The 18,442-nt window shown below is 62.5% G+C and overlaps 1 protein-coding gene across 7 annotated transcripts in view; it reads left to right on the top strand.

The window, feature by feature from the left end:
• Window positions 1-18,442, top strand: part of CHD3 (chromodomain helicase DNA binding protein 3) — a 61,868-nt gene that overhangs the window by 38,072 nt on the left and 5,354 nt on the right. For 5 of the 7 annotated variants that reach the window (XM_073326778.1, XM_073326780.1, XM_073326785.1 and 2 more), the window contains exons 15-33: window positions 1,054-1,245; window positions 1,669-1,869; window positions 3,094-3,231; window positions 3,921-4,042; window positions 4,636-4,809; window positions 5,168-5,309; window positions 6,107-6,238; window positions 6,746-6,863; window positions 7,324-7,448; window positions 8,801-9,032; window positions 9,621-9,787; window positions 9,874-10,051; window positions 13,243-13,308; window positions 14,258-14,343; window positions 15,185-15,318; window positions 15,981-16,125; window positions 16,681-16,846; window positions 17,347-17,462; window positions 18,038-18,215. In XM_073326778.1, coding sequence (XP_073182879.1) covers window positions 1,054-1,245; window positions 1,669-1,869; window positions 3,094-3,231; window positions 3,921-4,042; window positions 4,636-4,809; window positions 5,168-5,309; window positions 6,107-6,238; window positions 6,746-6,863; window positions 7,324-7,448; window positions 8,801-9,032; window positions 9,621-9,787; window positions 9,874-10,051; window positions 13,243-13,308; window positions 14,258-14,343; window positions 15,185-15,318; window positions 15,981-16,125; window positions 16,681-16,846; window positions 17,347-17,462; window positions 18,038-18,215 — 2,812 coding nt within the window. The remainder of the gene's footprint in view (window positions 1-1,053; window positions 1,246-1,668; window positions 1,870-3,093; window positions 3,232-3,920; window positions 4,043-4,635; window positions 4,810-5,167; window positions 5,310-6,106; window positions 6,239-6,745; window positions 6,864-7,323; window positions 7,449-8,800; window positions 9,033-9,620; window positions 9,788-9,873; window positions 10,052-13,242; window positions 13,309-14,257; window positions 14,344-15,184; window positions 15,319-15,980; window positions 16,126-16,680; window positions 16,847-17,346; window positions 17,463-18,037; window positions 18,216-18,442) is intronic. The other 2 variants (XM_073326782.1, XM_073326784.1) reach the window with 2 other exon arrangements.

Below are 18,442 nucleotides of genomic sequence, written 5' to 3' on the forward strand. Positions count from 1 at the left end.
TGATGGTTGTCTGTGGCTACGTGTGCCCACGCACAAGCCTGCGTGATACTTGTGTGAGTGTGTTAGATTGGTGTGGCTGTGTGTTGGGGACACCAGATCAGGGGAGCAGTTGTGTGCGATTGGGGACGTTTGCGTGTGGAGGGGCGGGGTTGTGATTTTTGTGGGTGTTGCCTGTGACTTGGGGCCTGGGTCGTTGTGGGATCTCGGCTTGGCAGGTGTGTGTGTCAGTTGCATGCTCAGGGTTGGGGAGCTGGCGTGAGTTTGGTCTGCGGATGGGGCAGGTTGTGTGATTTGGGAGTTGTGATTTTTTTGTGGTTTTGTGTGTGCAACTGAGCAGCAACCCCTGTGGGATATATGCAGGGTCGGGGGCTGGGAGCCAGGACTCCTGGGTTCTCTCCCCGGCTCTGGGAGGGGAGCAGGGACTGGTGGGTTAGAGCAGATGGGGGGCTGAGAGCCAGGACTCCTGGGTTCTCTCCCCTGCTCTGGGAGGAGAGTGGGAGCCAGTGCTTAGAGTAGGGGGGCTGGGAGCCAGGACTCCTGGGTTCTCTCCCCAGCTCTGGGAGGCGAGTGGGGGCTAGTGCATAGAGCAGGGGGGCTGGGAACCAGGACTCCTGGGTTCTCTCCCTGGCTCTGGGAGGAGAGTGGGGGGCTAGTGCTTAGAGCAAGCGGGCTGGGAGCCAGGACTCCTGGGTTCTCTCCCCGGCTCTGGGAGGGGAGTGGGGGTTGGTGGATTAGAGCAGGGGGGGCTGGGAGCCAGGACTCCTGGGTTCTCTCCCCTGCTCTGGGAGGAGAGTGGGAGCCAGTGCTTAGAGCAAGCGGGGCTGGGAGCCAGGACTCCTGGGTTCTCTCCCCGGCTCTGGGAGGCGAGTGGGGGTTGGTGGATTAGAGCAGGGGGGGCTGGGAGCCAGGACTCCTGAGTCCCGTGGCTCACTCTGAAGGCAGCAGGCTCCCAGCTCTGCTCGGGGCGGTCCCTTGCTGTTCCCGGAGCCAGCCGCGGGAGGTCGGTAGCGAGACATCCCCCCCCAATCACCGGCTCCCTCTCTCGCCCTTCAGCCCACGGTGAAGTACGAGACCCAGCCGCGGTTCATCACCTCCACGGGCGGGACCCTGCACATGTACCAGCTGGAGGGACTCAACTGGCTGCGCTTCTCCTGGGCCCAGGGCACCGACACCATCCTGGCCGACGAGATGGGCCTGGGCAAGACCATCCAGACCATCGTCTTCCTCTACTCCCTCTACAAGGAGGTAACGTCGCCGGGGGAAAGAGCCAGCCGCCCCACCCCAGAGGTGGCCGCATCTCGGCGCCGGGTGAGGGGTCCCTGTGTCAGCAGCCGCCCCATCCCAGAGGCGGCCGCATCTCGGCGCCGGGCGAGGGGTCCCTGGGTCACCAGCTGCCCCGCCCCAGAGGTGGCCGCATCTCAGTGCCGGGCGAGGGGTCCCTGGGTCACCGGCCGCCCCGCCCCAGAGCTGGCTGCATCTCGGCGCCGGGCGAGGGGTCCCTGGGTCACCGGCCGCCCCGCCCCAGAGCTGGCTGCATCTCGGCGCCGGGCGAGGGGTCCCTGGGTCACCGGCCACCCCGCCCCAGAGGTGGCCGCATCTCGGCGCCCCTGTATAACCAGCCACTCTTTTCTCTGCCCCCTAACCCCCTGGGTGTCTCTCTCTGCCCAGGGTCACACCAAAGGCCCCTTCCTGGTCAGCGCCCCGCTCTCCACCATCATCAACTGGGAGCGGGAGTTCCAGATGTGGGCGCCCAAGTTCTACGTGGTGACCTACACGGGCGACAAGGACAGCCGCTCCATCATCCGCGAGAACGAGTTCTCCTTCGAGGACAACGCCATGAAGGGCGGGAAGAAGGCTTTCAAGATGAAGGTGAGGACCCCCCCCCGCCCTGAGCTGCGTGTGCCTGGTTATTCTCATTGGGCAGGGGAGCCAGGACTCCTGGGTTCTCTCCCCGGCTCTGGGAGGGGAGTGGGGGCTGGTGGTTAGAGCAGGGGGGGCTGGGAGCCAGGACTCCTGGGTTCTCTCCCGGCTCTGGGAGGGGAGTGGGGGTCTGGTGGTTAGAGCAGGGATGCTGGGAGCCAGGACTCCTGGGTTCTCTCCCAGCTGTGGGAGGGGAGTGGGGTCTACTGGTTAGAGCCGGGTGGTGGTTGGGAGCCAGGACTCCTGGGTTCTCTCCCGGCTCTGGGAGGGGAGTGGGGGTCTGGTGGTTAGAGCAGGGATGCTGGGAGCCAGGACTCCTGGGTTCTCTCCCAGCTCTGGGAGGGGAGTGGGGTCTACTGGTTAGAGCAGGGGGGGCTGGGAGCCAGGACTCCTGGGTTCTCTCCCGGCTCTGGGAGGGGAGTGGGGGTCTGGTGCTTAGAGCAGGGGTGCTGGGAGCCAGGATTCCTGGGTTCTCTCCCAGCTGTGGGAGGGGAGTGGGGTCTACTGGTTAGAGCCGGGTGGTGGTTGGGAGCCAGGACTCCTGGGTTCTCTCCCGGCTCTGGGAGGGGAGTGGGGGTCTGGTGGTTAGAGCAGGGATGCTGGGAGCCAGGACTCCTGGGTTCTCTCCCAGCTCTGGGAGGGGAGTGGGGTCTACTGGTTAGAGCAGGGTAGTGGTTGGGAGCCAGGACTCCTGGGTTCTCTCCCGGCTCTGGGAGGGGAGTGGGGGCTGGTGGTTAGAGCAGGCGGGGCTGGGAGCCAGGACTCCTGGGTTCTCTCCCGGCTCTGGGAGGGGAGTGGGGTCTACTGGTTAGAGCAGGGGGGGCTGGGAGCCAGGACTCCTGGGTTCTCTCCCGGCTCTGGGAGGGGAGTGGGGGTCTACTGGTTAGAGCAGGGTGGTGGTTGGGAGCCAGGACTCCTGGGTTCTATTGTCAGCTCCTGTCACCTTCCTGTGCCTGTGTCTCCGGGCGGGAAGCGCGGCTCACCGTGCTCGGGGCTTGCAGGGCCCTGAGGCTGGGCTGGGGAGGCGCAGGGTGTGAGCGGGGCTGGGGATCACTGATGGGGCTGCCCGTGGCTCGGGGTCCCCGGCTTGTTAGCCGCCAGGGCTCATCCCCGGCGGGGGTCCCGGCCCGGCTGCTGCTCCACCCACTCACCCGGCCCGGCCTTTCCCTGCAGAGGGAAGCTCAGGTGAAGTTCCACGTGCTGCTCACGTCCTACGAGCTGGTCACCATCGACCAGGCGGCGCTGGGCTCCATCCGCTGGGCCTGCCTGGTGGTGGACGAGGCTCATCGGCTGAAGAACAACCAGTCCAAGGTACCGGCATGGAGCGGGGAGTGGGGGCTGGGGGGCTAGAGCAGGGGGGCTGGGAGCCAGGACTCCTGGGTTCTCTCCCTGGCTGCGGGAGGGGAGTGGGGGCTGGTGCTTAGAGCAGGGGGGGCTGGGAGCCAGGACTCCTGGGTTCTCTCCCTGGCTCTGGGAGGGCAGTGGGGGCTGGTGCTTAGAGCAGGGGGGGCTGGGAGCCAGGACTCCTGGGTTCTCTCCCTGGCTCTGGGAGGGGAGTGGGGGCTGGTGCTTAGAGCAGGGGATGCTAGGAGCCAGGACTCCTGGGTTCTCTCCCCAGGTGCCGGAGGGGAGCAGGGGCTGGTGGGTCAGAGCAGGGGGCTGGGAGCCAGGACTCCTGGGTTCTCTCCCTGGCTCTGGGAGGGGAGTGGGGGCTGGTGCTTAGAGCAGGGGGTGCTAGGAGCCAGGACTCCTGGGTTCTCTCCCTGGCTCTGGGAGGGGAGTGGGGGCTGGTGGTTAGAGCAGGGGGGCTGGAAGCCAGGACTCCTGGGTTCTCTCCCTGGCTCTAGGAGGGCAGTGGGAGCTGGGGGCTTCAGCTCTTTCTCTGCTGGCTTGCCAAGCTCTCTGAGCTCCCTGCACAGCACCCTTGGGCTGCCCCCACTGGTGTCTGGAGGAGTGGGGTGGGGGCTGCAAGCCTCTGACACCCCCCGCGCCCCTCCCAGTTCTTCAGGGTGCTGAACGGTTACAAGATTGACCACAAGCTGCTGCTGACGGGGACGCCGCTGCAGAACAACCTGGAGGAGCTCTTCCACCTGCTCAACTTCCTCACGCCGGAGCGCTTCAAGTACGTCAGCCCCCCGCTGCCCCACACGAGACCCCTGCCCTGACCCCCTGGGGCGCCGCAGGGAGCCAGGACATGGCTTCGTGCTGGGAGATCCCCCTCCCTGACCCCCTGGGGCCCTTAAGGGAGCTGGGACACGGGCTCGTGCTGGGAATTTCACTCCACCCTCCTTTCTGGCACATGCACCCTGTGCCCCGCACCTTCAAGAAGACCCCTCCCACCCCGATTTGCCTCCACCTTGCCTGGGCATCACCCCACCTTGGTTGGCTTGGTTTGGCGTGGGGGGGTGTAGGAAAGTCACGCCTCATGACCCCTAGGAGTATGGGACCTCACACCCGTGGCAGCGCAGCAAGGGTCGGTGGCGTGCTCTGCTGGGGATGTGAGACCCCAGGCCCCTTGGGTCCAATCCCCCTAGTGAAGCAGGATAGGGCTGGGGACACCAGAGGGGTGCCGTGCTGCAGGGCGGGGGCTGGCGGGGCTTGGCATGGGGCGGTGCTGCATGCCGGGAGGTTGGCCCGGGCCCGGCCAGGGAGGCTGGCAATGCTGCCGGGGCGGGGGGCCCAGGCTAACCCGGCTCCGTCCGCCTGTCCCCGCAGTAACCTGGAGGGCTTCCTGGAGGAGTTTGCCGACATCTCCAAGGAGGACCAGATCAAGAAGCTGCACGACCTGCTCGGCCCTCACATGCTGCGGCGCCTCAAGGCCGACGTCTTCAAGAACATGCCGGCCAAGACGGAGCTGATCGTGCGTGTGGAGCTGAGCCCCATGCAGAAGTAACCGCCTCTGTCTGGGGGAGGGTTAGGGCGGCGCTCGGGGGGCGCGGTGGGGCAGGGAGTGGGGCGGGGGGCTCAGTGGCGGGCATCGGAGATAGGGGCATAGGATGTGGTGTGGATGGGATTGGAGAGCCGTTCCCTGCCTGGCACTGTGTGAGTGTGTTGGGGTACGTGGTGAGAGCAGGGGCCGGGGCTGGGAGCCCGGACTCCTGGGTTCTCTCCCCGGCTCTGGGAGCGGTCTAGTGGTCAGAGCAGGGGGGCTGGGAGCCAGGACTCTCTGCCCTTCCACACTGCTGGGGAGCAGGCTCTGGGGCAGTGGCAGGGCCCAGCCTCACCCTCCCTCCCGCTCCCTGCTCAGGAAATACTACAAATACATCCTGACCCGCAACTTCGAGGCCCTGAACTCCCGGGGAGGCGGCAACCAGGTCTCCTTGCTCAACATCATGATGGACCTCAAGAAGTGCTGTAACCACCCCTACCTCTTCCCTGTGGCTGCGATGGTACGTCCCGCCCGTCGCTGGGGAGGAGTCTGGGGAGACCCTGGTGTACCCCGGAGCATGTGGGCCCATTGGTAACGTCCCACCTGTCCCGGGGGAGCAGAGGAGTCTGGGGAGACCCCGGTGTACCCCAGAGGGTGTGGGCGCGTTGATACATCCTGCCCGTCCAAGGCGTGTGTGTGGGGGTGTCAGGCAGACCATGGTTCATCCCGGAAGGGAAGGGCTTGGACCCAGGAGGCGGAGTCAATGAAGCTGGGTGGAGCTTTATATGCAGATTAGGCCCCATGGATGCATTCTACGACTTCGCATCGATTTTGGTCCGGAAAGAATCCTTTGAAAGAAACGTATCAAAATGGAAACATTTTTTTAAAACGTTGGAAAGGATTTTACAACGTCCACGGCGTTTTGATGCCGAGCATGGATTGAACGACGGGAAGATTAGCGGGAGCAGCCTGGGGGCAGGGGGGCAGAAAACGAGTGAATTTGATTTAAAAACCAACGTGGTGGGGGAGGGAAAATCTTTCATTGGGGGCGACGGAGACGAGTTGTCGGGGCTGGGAGAGGGACGCGAAGAATCACCATCGAGTAGCGTAAGGCGTTAGCCGCCATGGGGAGGAAAGCTGTGGGGTTTCCGGCGGGGTGGCTGAGGATTTGGGGCTGGGCGCCGTCCCATTACCCGCCCTCCGCTGGGATCTGTCCCTAAGATCTCCCCTTAGCAGTGCCCGGAATCAGCCCCGGCCCTGCCTGGGCATGACGGGGGCGTTTTCGGAGCTGAACAGCTGCCATCTTGGCCTCGCCAGGAATCCCCCAAGCTGCCCAGCGGTGCCTATGAGGGCGGCGCCCTCATCAAATCCTCCGGCAAGCTGATGCTGTTACAGAAGATGCTGCGGAAGCTGAAGGAGCAGGGCCATCGGGTGCTGATCTTCTCTCAGGTGAGGCGGGCCGAGGGACCGGCGCGGGTGGCGTCGGCCGGGGCCTGTGTGTTAATTCGCAGCCTCGTGCAGGTGACACGTACGTGGTGTCTTTCCTCTGATGCCCAAATGCCTCGGGGTCATTAACCACCCCGCACCAGGCTTCGGAGGGCGCAAACCCAGGCGTCCTGGGGCGTTCCGGCCCTGGGCAATTCCATCCTGCCCGATGGATCCCCTCTCAGACGGATACAGCAGCCTCCCTCGTGTCCCGTCTGAAACTCCTGCACGGCCAGGGGTGGTTAAATAGGGGCTGCCCTGCCCCAGAGGTGGCTGCATCTCAGCCCCGGGCGAGGCGTCCCTGAGTAACCAATTGCCCTGCCCCAGAGGTGGCCGCATCTCAGCGCCGGGTGAGGGGTCCCTGGGTAACTAGCCGCCCCGCCCCAGAGGTGGCTGCATCTCAGTGCCCGGCAAGGGATCCCTGTTTTCGGAGCCCAGCATTGACCACCCTCATCTCCCCTGAATGTTCAGATGACGAAAATGCTGGACCTGCTGGAGGATTTCCTGGACTACGAAGGCTACAAGTACGAGCGGATCGACGGTGGGATCACTGGGACGTTGCGGCAGGAAGCCATTGACAGATTCAACGGTACGAATCCTGCTGCCCAGACCCCCCTGACTGAGAATGGGGCCTCGTCGTGCCGGGCCGTGCCCAGACCCCCCTGACCAAGATCGGGGGCCCATCGCGCCAGGTGCTGCCCAGGGAGGTGGTGCCGAGTGACAGTGACGTTGCGAGTTGACCCCTCCGGCCTGGGCCCCATGATCCCCGCAGCCCGGGCCCGGGCCAGCGAGAGCCCCCCTGTGGCGAGTTGGGGGAAGTCAGCTGTAGCAGAGACTTGCCTTGGCAGCTGCGGCCAGTTTGGTTCGTTAGCGTCCTGCTCTCGTCAGGGAGGAGATTCCAACCTGGCCCCCTCTGCCCCAGTCCCACCAGTGCCCAGGGTCATGGTCCCAGACAGCAAGAGCTTTGATGGTTCCAGATGGGGGCGGGTTCTTGCCCATGCGGGGAGGCTGGGATTTCCCCCGGGTGACCCGTGCTATCTCTCCCCCAGCTCCCGGGGCCCAGCAGTTCTGCTTCCTGCTCTCGACCCGGGCCGGGGGTTTGGGCATCAACCTGGCCACCGCAGACACGGTGGTCATCTTCGATTCGGACTGGAACCCCCACAACGACATTCAGGTGAGTTCCCCGCGGCGCCACGCCCCCAGGGCGGGCAGCTGGGGGGCAGGCGAGGATTCCCCTTGCCTAGGATGGCTGCCAAGGAGACCCAGGCCCGGAGGACCCACCTGGCTCCTTCTTCCTGAGCCCCAGGTTGCATCTCTGGCTCCGGAATAGCTCTGTGACCATCCATGGAACCTCGCCACTTTACCCCCGTCAGGGGAGAGGCCCTTCTCTTGGGGGGCGCCGTGAAGGGGAATCTGGGAAACAGTTGGCTGGCCAGAGAGGTGCCCCTGGGGCAGGGTGGGTGGTGAGATAGAGCCAGAGGGGACTCCGTGTCTCGGGTGGATGGACTCAGGCAGAGAGTTGCCCCGGAGGACGGGGTAGGTAGATCTTTGCCTCTGAGATGGGTTGGGTGGATCCAGGTCACGGGGAGGGAGGGAGGCATGGAAGGGACAGGCCGGCTTCCCTGGGAGGGTGGGTCAGATGAACGGATGGGCAGGCGGGTGGGTCGGGGTGGGGGATGGGTAGGCGGGGAGGTGGGCGGGTGGGTCGGGTGGATGGATGGATGGTTGGGCGGACAGGGAGGCAGGTGGGTGGGTCAGGCGGATGGTTGTCAGGCAGACCGGGAGATGGGTGGGTTGGGCAGACGGGGAGGTGGGCAGGGAGCCAGGCCGACGGATGGATGGGCAGATGGGGAGGCAGGTCAGGCGGGGTGGGTCGGACGGACGGGGAGGCGGGTCAGGCGGACGGGGAGATGGGAGAGTGGGGAGGCAGGCTGATGGATGGATGGGCGAACGGGGAGGCAGGTGGGTGGGTTGGGCGGATGGGGAAGCGGGTGGGTGGGTCGGATGGACGGGGAGATGGGCAGGTGGCGGGGGCGGGTGAGTTGGGCGGGGAGGCAGGCCGATGGGGAGGCGGGCGGGTGGGTGGGTCGGGCGGACGGGGAGATGGGAGGGTGGGGAGGCAGGCCGATGGACGGATGGGCGAACGGGGAGGCGGGCGGGTGGGTTGGGTGGATGGGCGATTGAGCGGATGGGGAGGCGGGCGGGTGGGTTGGGTGGGTGGATGGATGGGCGGGCGGATAGGGAGGCGGGCAGGTGGTTGGGCGGCTGGGGAAGCGGGCGGGTGGGTTGGGCTGATGGATGGATGCTCGGCGGACAGGGAGGCAGGTGGGTGGGTCAGGAGGATGATTGTCAGGCAGACCGGGAGATGGGTGGGCGTGTGGGTTGGGTGGGTGGATAGGGAGGCGGGCGGGTGGTTGGCAGCTGGGGAGGCGGGTGGACGGGGAGGCAGGCGGGTGGGACGGGCGGACGGGGAGACGGACCGGCACCCCTGCATCTCACCCCACGCCCACCTGTCCGGCCCCGCAGGCCTTCAGCCGGGCTCACCGCATCGGCCAGGCCAACAAGGTGATGATCTACCGGTTCGTGACGCGGGCCTCGGTGGAGGAGCGGATCACGCAGGTGGCCAAGAGGAAGATGATGCTGACCCACCTGGTGGTGCGCCCGGGGCTGGGCTCCAAGGCCGGCAGCATGTCCAAGCAGGAGCTGGATGACATCCTGAAATTCGGCACCGAGGAGCTCTTCAAGGATGAGAACGAGGGTGAGGGGCGGCTGGGCGGGGTGGGGAGGACAGGAGTGGGGCTTGGCGGGGGAGGGTATGGCTGGGGAGGGTGTGGGGGTATAGGGGTAGGGTAGGGGATGGCTGGTGTGGGGGGTGAGGGATAAGGGTGGGGCTGCCTGGGGAGGAGGTTGGGGGATAGGGGGCGGAGGATGGGGTGGCTGGGGAGGGAGTTGGGGGATAGGAAGTAGAGGATGGGGTGGCTGGCTTGGGTTGTGTGGGGCAAGAGATGGGTGTGGGGCTCGGAGGCGGTGGGGGGTGGGGGAGGGGCTGGTGGGGCGGAGCTCAGAGGGGGCCAGCTGGGTGGCGGGAGGGGGGCAGGACTTGGAGGAGCCTGGGCTGTAGGGGGCGCTGATTGGGGTGGGGAGGAAGCCAGGCTGAGGGACGGGGGCCCTGCGATCCCAGGGGGCGCGGAGCCTGGACCCCCCAGTGGGGGGAGGCGGGGCGGGGAGGGGAGCCCCACAGCCCTTGTTGCCCCCAGACTCGCCCCCTGGCTTCAGCCTCCCTGCGGGGGCCGCGGGTGGGGCTTGAGGGGCCCCCACCCTGACGTGGGTCTGCCCCCCCCCCCAGGGGAGAACAAGGAAGAGGACAGCAGCGTGATCCACTACGACAACGAGGCCATCGCCCGGCTGCTCGACCGCAACCAGGATGCCACCGACGACGCTGACGTGCAGAACATGAACGAGTATCTCAGCTCCTTCAAGGTGGCGCAGTACGTGGTGCGGGAGGAGGACAAGGTGAGTCGGGGGGAGCCCGGGGCTGGAGCCGGGGGGGGCCCCGGCCCGGCCCGGCCCAGCCCCTCACCCCCGGCCTGCCTCGGCAGATCGAGGAGATCGAGCGGGAGATCATTAAGCAGGAGGAGAACGTGGACCCCGACTACTGGGAGAAACTCCTGCGCCATCACTACGAGCAGCAGCAGGAGGACCTGGCCCGGAACCTGGGGAAGGGCAAACGGGTCCGGAAACAGGTCAACTACAACGACGCTGCGCAGGAGGACCAAGGTCAGCACCCGTCGGTCCCTGCACTTGGGCGGGCAGGGCCGGGAGCGAGGGGCCCGGGCAGAGCTGGGCTGGCAGGAGGCTGTGGGGCAGGACTGGAGACAGGGCAGGGCCAGCCGGAGCTGCTGTTATGGGTCCTCTCCTGTATCCCGCGGCTGAGAGGGGGAATTTGCATCCGCCCGGCGGGAGGGGCTGTTATTCCCACTCAGCGACGTTGGGGCGAGTGGGGGAGAAAACGAGTGTGTGGTGCAGGTGGGGGTCCGGGGGGATTGGGGTGGTGTCCTTTTCGGGACAAACACACCTCACCCTTGTTACGCCTTCCGCCCTAGACCCACAATAGTAGTGAGCTCTGGTTTCCGGGATTGACGGGAGAATAGGTGCTGGGTGTAACTGGATGTGGTGTACGCTAGGAGGTACAGTTTTGGGCTGGGACGTCCAGGGTTCTGTTCCTGGCTTCGCCAGCGGCTGACCTTGAGCAAGGCCCCGCCCTGTGCCTCAGTTTCCCCATAATTCCGACCTCCTTGAGAGCTGCTGCTAAGAGCTACAGGATTAATAACCAAGATTAATAACCCGTCCTGCTTGAAATCGCTGCTGACCCTCAAAGCGGATGGAAATCTGCCTGCCGAGATGGAGAAGAAGTAACGTAATCTCCACGTGGAGAGGGAAATAGGGCGCGTTAAGTCGAGCGGCTGGGGTTGGTGGCAGGTACCTGCAGCCTGGAGATAGGATGCAGATTTCTCACCGCCAGGGGCAACAGCTTCCCCCACAGGTGGTGGATCCGCAGTAAGATCCACGCTAGCTCCCTGTCACGGAGTCCCCGGGCGATGTTCTGGAACTGCTCCCCACAAAGCCAGTCGGGACTCTGGGGCAGTCTCCTTTCTGGGAGCAGCCTGTCTGCAGGACACACAGCTCACACAGCTTCCACCTTCCTGGGTCTGACCTCGGAGCATTCGGCCTCCTCTGCCCCTCCGTGCTCTTCCCACAGCGAGTCCGCCCAGGCGGGGTCCTGGGGAAGCCAGAGGGTCCTGCCCCCCAACTCCGCAGTCAGACAGGACTCTCCGCCAGCCAGTAAAACAGAAGGTTTATTAGACGACAGGAACATGGTCTAACACAGAGCTTGTAGGTGCAGAGAACAGGACCCCTCAGCTGGGTCCATTTTGGGGGGCAGTGAGCCAGACAACCCTGTCTGCCCTTCACTCCATGTCCCAGCCAGCCCCCAACTGAAACTCTCTCCAGCCCCCCCTCCTCTGGGCTTTGTTCCTTTCTGGGCCAGGAGGGCACCTGGTTCCTTTGTTCTCCAACACTTTAGCTCTCACCTTGCAGGGGGGAAGGGCCCAGGCCATCCGTGGCCAGGAAACAGGGTGTCGGCCATTGTCTGTGTCCAGACCCCTGCACACACTTGCCCTCTAGGGCTCTGCAATGATCATACACCCCCATCCCACCCCCTAGATACTTAAGAACTGCCTGGGGGAAACTGAGGCACCCCCACAGTATTCAGAGGAAATATTAAGAACAGTCCCACTTCGTCACACTCCCCCACAAGATATGGGCCCGGTGCAGGGATTCCTGGGTGTAATTGGTCTGTGACACACCCGAGGTCAGATCCGATCATCAGATTGGCCTCTCCAGGCCTATCAGTTCATGGCTCTCCCTGTGGAGGTCTTTAATGAGAACCAATCAGAAAACAGTCAATGTAGCAGTTTTCTGCCCGGAAAACACTGTTTTGTTTAAACCAAAATGTCTCGTGGGAAGGTGTCGATTTCAACGGGAAAATTTCAAAATGATTTGAATCAACATGGAGGGGGTCTCAGTTCATGTCATTTCGACTTTCTCATTGAGCTTCATTCCCTCTTTATAGCTCCTTTTGACTTTTAATTTTTAAACACTTAAACTTTTAATTTTCATATTATTTTTATATATGATATTTTGTATTTATATAATACTTTATATATTATAGTTGATAATAGTCAACTTTCAATTTTATCCATATATTAACAGTTAAGTTTTTCTCTATATACTTGATATTTAAATATGATCTCTAATATAAAATATTAACTATTAAAATATACATTTTAATTAAAATTTAATATTTATAGTATATTTAAAGTATAATAAAATCTTATCAGTTATACTTTAAATATACTAAAAATACAATTAAAATAAATATATATAATTTTCTATTTTATTAAAATATTTTTGTAATTTAGATTAATACATTATATTTAAGATTTTCTATTATACTTTAAAAATAATACAGAGTATTAACTATTACAATAGATACAGATTTTATATTTATATCTACTTTAAATATAATACAAAGTATTAACTATTAACATCTATATCAAAATTTTATATTATACATTAAATATAATATTAACTATTCAATATATATTTATCTATTTTACTATAAAGTTATAAAGTATTATAAAGAAATCAGATAGGAACTATTAAAGTATACATTTATCTATTTTAATAGTTCTTTATTTAATTTCTGTATAGTTTAATAGTAAATATTTTATAGTAAAATGAAAATCATGACAATAAATAAAACATAATATTTTATAGTATACTTTGTTTTTTATATTTAATAGTTTATATTATCTAGAGCATTTTAAATATAATCAGTATATAAATATAAGTTAATATTTTCCATAACACTTTACATTTAACATATACCGTTGTGAATATTTTATATTCTTTATAATACTTTCTATAGTATATTCAATATGCAAGACTTGGTGTGTGTGTGTGTGAAATATTTCACATGGATCGAGATCTGTATCATACTTTCGAATGTTTCAACATCACATCAGGAGGGTCATTTTGATGTGTCCTAAACAAAAAGTTCTCGAATTCCCATCTCGTGGGAACTTTTGGAATTTCGACTTTGGGAGAGAAGGGAAAATGACTCGTGTGGGTTGGGGGTCAGGACGTGTCCCGGCGCCGTGAGCCACTCAGTCTACGATTCCCCCTCCCTGCCATCTGGGTATCTTCGGATGTGAACGAGCCAGCTTCTTCATTTTTAAGCCAGAGCCATGCTGTGATGTGGGGGGCAAATTAGCGAGCCGTGGTGCAGTGAGGATCAGAAGGAGGAATCTGTGCTGGGATTCCCGCATGCCCCCCCACCCTTGATCTGGAGTGGGGCTAACTAGGGAGTCCTTTTCCGGTTACCAACTGCCGTGATGCTATTTCAGACAATCAGTCCGAGTACTCGGTGGGATCGGAAGAGGAAGACGAAGACTTTGACGAGAGGCCGGAAGGTGAGGGCCCGGGTTTGGGGGTACAACCGTTCTGTGTCAGTTGGGGGGGAAAACATCAGACCCTGTCCCAGGGCTAGGCCCATTTAAGCCTTGCTTAGGAATGTCAAATTCCCAGAAATTTTGCGGGCGTGACAATTTTTTGTGGCAGGGGGAAAAAAAAGTACGGAAGAATGAGATCCCGTCCGTTGTCTCCCGCTTGTCGAAACTTGCTCTGCTCCTCCATGTTACGCGGGATGTAGTTCGCATGTAAGAAAGGAGAGCTGGTGACGTTGATGAAATCAGCGTGCCTAAATCCTTTCGTTTTGATTCAGATAGAGTAGTAGGAGCTAGACCTGCACACCAAGGTACCGGGGCGAATTTCGGTTTTTTGCCCACTGGCAAACAGCGGGGGGGAAAACCAAACAAACGTGGCCAATCGAAAGCATCCGGCGTGGGATGAGCCAAGCCGGAAGGTTGTATCTTTTGGGCTTGGAAAGCGTTTGCGTGGACGTGATCAGGCGGGCGGAAAAGACACTCTTCTTTCTAGCGGAAGAGCTCGGAAACGCGGTTAACGAGCACGGTCTGTCGGCGTTACCGGATACGGCCGGTGTCGTGGCTGTAGTGTAGACAGACCCAGCCGCAGTCTGAACACGGCCCAGGCCGGGCGGGAAGCTCCGGGCCCAGCATTGGAGGTGTACTTTGACCGCTAGATCTCGTGCCTAGTGTGACTGGGGGGGGCCAGGTCCGGGGGGGCACATGGGGCCCTGGCTTTAGGGGCTGGGTCTGTGCAATGCCTGGCATAATGGGAACCAACTTCGGGATGGGGACGGGGTGGGGTCCGTGCAGCCAGCGCTTGGCTCTCGGCCCGTGCGCCAAGCCCCCGGCTCCGTTCCCGGCCCCCGGGGCAGGGGCTCCGGCCTCTGGCTTGGCGGGCAGGGACACTTCATCGCGTCTCCTTCCGCCCACGCAGGACGGCGCCAGTCCAAACGGCAGCTCCGCAACGAGAAAGACAAACCTTTGCCACCACTGTTGGCCCGAGTCGGGGGCAACATCGAGGTGAGACGCTGTCCTGGGAGCCAGGACGCCTGGGTTTTCTCCCGGCTCCGGGAGCGGACTGGGGGCTGGTGGGTTAGAGCAGAGGGGCTGGAGCCAGGACTCCTGGGTTCTCTCCCCGGCTTTGGGAGGGGAGCGGGGGCCGGGAGCCAGGACTCCTGGGTTCTCTCCCGGCTCTGGGAGGGGGGAGCAGGTGAGCTCTGGCTCTGCTAAGCAGGGCCTCATCTCTCAGCAGTGGGCCCCGCGGACACTTGGGCCCCGGGGAGGGCGCTGGGGGGCCTGCAGAGGGCGGGGAGCTGCCCAGGAGGGCGCTGGGGGCCCGCAGAGGGCGGGGAGCTGCCCGGGGAGGGCGCTGGGGAGCTGCCCAGGAGGGCGCTGGGGGAACCTCAGAGGGCGGGGAGCTGCCCGGGGAGGGCGCTGTGGGGCCGCAGAGGGCGGGGAGCTGCCCAGGAGGGCGCTGGGGGGCCCGCAGAGGGCGGGGAGCTGCCCGGGGAAGGCGCTGGGGGCCCGCAGAGGGCGGGGAGCTGCCCGGGGAGGGCGCTGGGGAGCTGCCCAGGAGGGCGCTGGGGGAACCTCAGAGGGCGGGGAGCTGCCCGGGGAGGGCGCTGTGGGGCCGCAGAGGGCGGGGAGCTGCCCAGGAGGGCGCTGTGGGGCCGCAGAGGGCGGGGAGCTGCCCAGGAGGGCGCTGGGGGAACCGCAGAGGGCGGGGAGCTGCCCGGGGAGGGCGCTGGGGAACCGCAGAGGGCGGGGAGCTGCCCAGGGAGGGTGCTGGGGGGCCCGCAGAGGGCGGGGAGCTGCCCAGGAGGGCGCTGGGGGTCTCTCTCTCACCCGCCTTTGCCGCCAGGTGCTGGGGTTCAACACACGCCAGCGCAAGGCGTTCCTGAACGCCGTCATGCGCTGGGGGATGCCCCCTCAGGACGCCTTCACCACCCAGTGGCTGGTCCGGGACCTGCGAGGCAAGACAGAGAAGGAGTTCAAGTAGGTGTAGACGCAGGGTGCCGGCCTGGGGAGGGCTCGCCAGGCCGGGGAGACCCTGCTCCGCAATTCCCCCAGCCTCTCTGGGTCCCGGGGAGGGAGGGCAAGCAGGGCCCCCCCAGTCCGCGGATGCTGCACGTGCCCCCTTGCCACGTGATGACGGTTCTTACTCATCTGAGTGCCCCATTGCGCGGCCAGCCGTCTGCTTTCCTGGAGTGGGCGTGGGAAGGCGCTGCCCCCTCCCTCACGCAGACGGAGATCACCCCCTCTTGGGGGGCGGCTGTGCTGGGGCAAACGGGGGGGACATGCCTGAGCTGTGGCTGTGCCCCCCACCCCGAGCCGGCCCGCCGCACAGGCTCCCCGCGGGGCGCCCCGATGCAGGGCGGGATGAGAAGCTGGTTCTGATGGCAGCTGGCGGGCGTTCGAGAGAGTGGGGAGAGCGTGCGGCGCGGCTGGCATCCTGACGCCGGTGATTTTGGGGCTCCCCTGTCCCGTGGGCCCGCCGGATGGGGGCACTGCCCCCCGCTGGCGTGTGTCCTAGCCCCCGCATGTTGCTAGCAGCCAGCCAGAGGGGATTCCCCTTCAGCTCATGTGGGGGGCTGTTCTTGCCAAGCGGGGGGGCTTCGTGGCTCTCAGCTCCTGGTCTCTCCACTCCCCCCCGGCAGGGCCTACGTCTCCCTCTTCATGAGGCACCTGTGCGAGCCCGGGGCAGACGGCTCGGAGACCTTTGCTGACGGCGTGCCCAGGGAGGGGCTGTCCCGGCAGCAGGTCCTGACACGCATCGGTGTCATGTCGCTGGTGAAGAAGAAGGTGCGTTGCCGAGGGGGGGTTGCGGGGGGGTGGGGCCTGGGCTGAGGAGTGCGGGTGGGAGGCGCGTCTGTCGGTCCGTCCCCGGCCTGCGGGAAGGAGCTCGACAGCTCTGGAGCGTCGGCGAGCAGCCGCCGCTGGAGACGCCGGGAGAGGATCCGGGGTGTGAGCTGAGCAGCCTCCAGGGAGGAGGCCTGAGCTGCGTCTAGTGAAGCTGATCCTGGAGTGGGGGTGGGGGGAGCTTGCACAGGGGGTGGGAAAGGCCCAAGACAGCACGATCTAGTGAATAGCCACTGACCTTCCGCCAGCCCCCCCACCCAGCACTGTGCCTCAGTTTCCCTTCTTGTCTATTTAAACTGTGAGCTCTCTGAGGCAGGGGCTTTTTTCTCACTGACAGGCTCCCCGATTTCATTTGGGGCAGACGAGTTGATTGCACTCTCTAGGATGATGGTGGGAGGGGCCTGATCTTGGGCAGGGGTAGGGGTCTGGGTTAGGGTTGTGGGGGAGGGTGGGGGGTGGGACTGACGCAGTGCCGTCTGCTCCCCACTCACCCCACAGGTGCAGGAATTCGAGCACATCAACGGGCGGTGGAGCATGCCCGAGCTGATGCCCGACCCCAGCGCCGACTCCAAGCGGTCGTCCCGCGCCTCCTCGCCAACCATCAAGACCTCCACCACCACCCCCGAGCCCAGCTGCACCAACACGCCCTGCACCTCCAAGCCAGGTGGGGCCTGGCCCCACGGGGGCCGGATCCCGGTACCGCCCCGCTGGGCCGCAGCCCGGGAATCTCACCCACACGGGCGGGGCCTCACCCTATCACGGCGGGGAGGGAGGAGCCTGAGGCCTCACCCTATCACAGGGGAGGAGCCTGGGACCTCACCCTATCACAGAAGAGGGAGGGGGAGGAGCCTGGGCCTCATCCTATCACAAAGAAGGGAAGGGGAGGAGCCAGGGGCCTCATCCTATTGCAGAGGAGGGAAGGGGAGGAGTGGGGGCCTCACCCGATCACGGAGAAGGAGCCTGGGGCCTCATCCTATCGTGGAGGTGGGAAGGGGAGGAGCCCGGGGCCTCACCCTATCACAGAGGAGGGAGGGGGAGGAGCCTGGGGCCTAATCCTATCACAGAGGAGGGATGGGGAGGAGCCTGGGGCCTCTCCCCGCCGCAGGGTCCCCTGGCCCCACCCGGGAGGCTGGCACTGCCCAGTTGAAGCTGGTCTTCTCATAGCCACGCCAGCCCCCAGCGAGCGCGGGGATGGGACGGGGCCGCTGGCCGAGAAGGAGGAGCCGGAGAGCAAGGAGCCGGAGAAGGAGCCGAAGAGCAGCGAGCGGACGGAGACGGAGGTAGGCGCTCAGGGCCTGGCAGGCAGCCGGGGCAGACCCAGGCACTTCCCAGCCCAGCCAGAGACCCAAAGGGAAACTGAGGCAGGGGTCTGGGGCTGAACTTCGGTAACAACGGCACAGGGCCTTGCTCGGGGCTGATTTCCACGCTCCGCTGCCCATCTGCCCGTGCCTTGCCTCTACCGGGCTCGGGTACTTTCGAGATTTGCACGTTTTCCCTTGTTCCATGCAGGGGGGCGACACCAAGACCTTGTGGCTTCTCCCCACCCCAGAGACGGCCCTGAAGAGCCAGTTGGCCAGCGGGCAGGTCCCTGATTTCGTGGGATAATTCCCCTGTGGCTGGAGATGGGACTAAAACCCAGGGAGGTGCTGGGCTCGGTACCTCCCTCTGAGACTCAGTTTCCCCACCTGTGCAGCGCGGGGCTGATAATCCTGCCCCTCGTTCTGGGGCAGATAAACGGCCGCGTTAGGCCAGCTGCCTCCTGCGAGATGGCCCCTGGGATGTGGCATGGGACCTGGGGATTTGGCCGCTCCCCCTGCACATCCGCCTCCTCGAACCCGTGTCCTCTCCCCCTCAGGGGCCTGCTCTGGAGCATCCAACGCCCACCACCTCCCCCGGGGAGAAGAGCGAGCCGGAGGCAGCCAAGAAAGCGGACGAGGACGAGCCCATGGGGCTGGGGGAGAAGGAGCCGGAGGCTGAGCCCTCGGTCAAGGACGAGAAGGAGAAGTCGGGTAACGCCCGGTCTCTTCATTGGGGTCAGTGGGCCTATATGGGGAAGGATATATAGTGGCTATGGGGTGGATGGATGGAGAGTGTCTATAGGGACGGATGGAGACCCAGTACTCTGCCTGTCTGATAGATGGGGAAACTGAGGCTGGGAAAGGTGCTGGGACTTGCACGGAAAGGTGGCCAAGACGGGTCCTAACCCGGGGCCTCTGTCCCGAACTTGTCCCAGCACCTGGCTGATTGTGGCTCACGGGTC

This window comes from Lepidochelys kempii, chromosome 28, assembly GCF_965140265.1.
Source record: "Lepidochelys kempii isolate rLepKem1 chromosome 28, rLepKem1.hap2, whole genome shotgun sequence".
NCBI classification, from domain to species: domain Eukaryota; kingdom Metazoa; phylum Chordata; order Testudines; family Cheloniidae; genus Lepidochelys; species Lepidochelys kempii.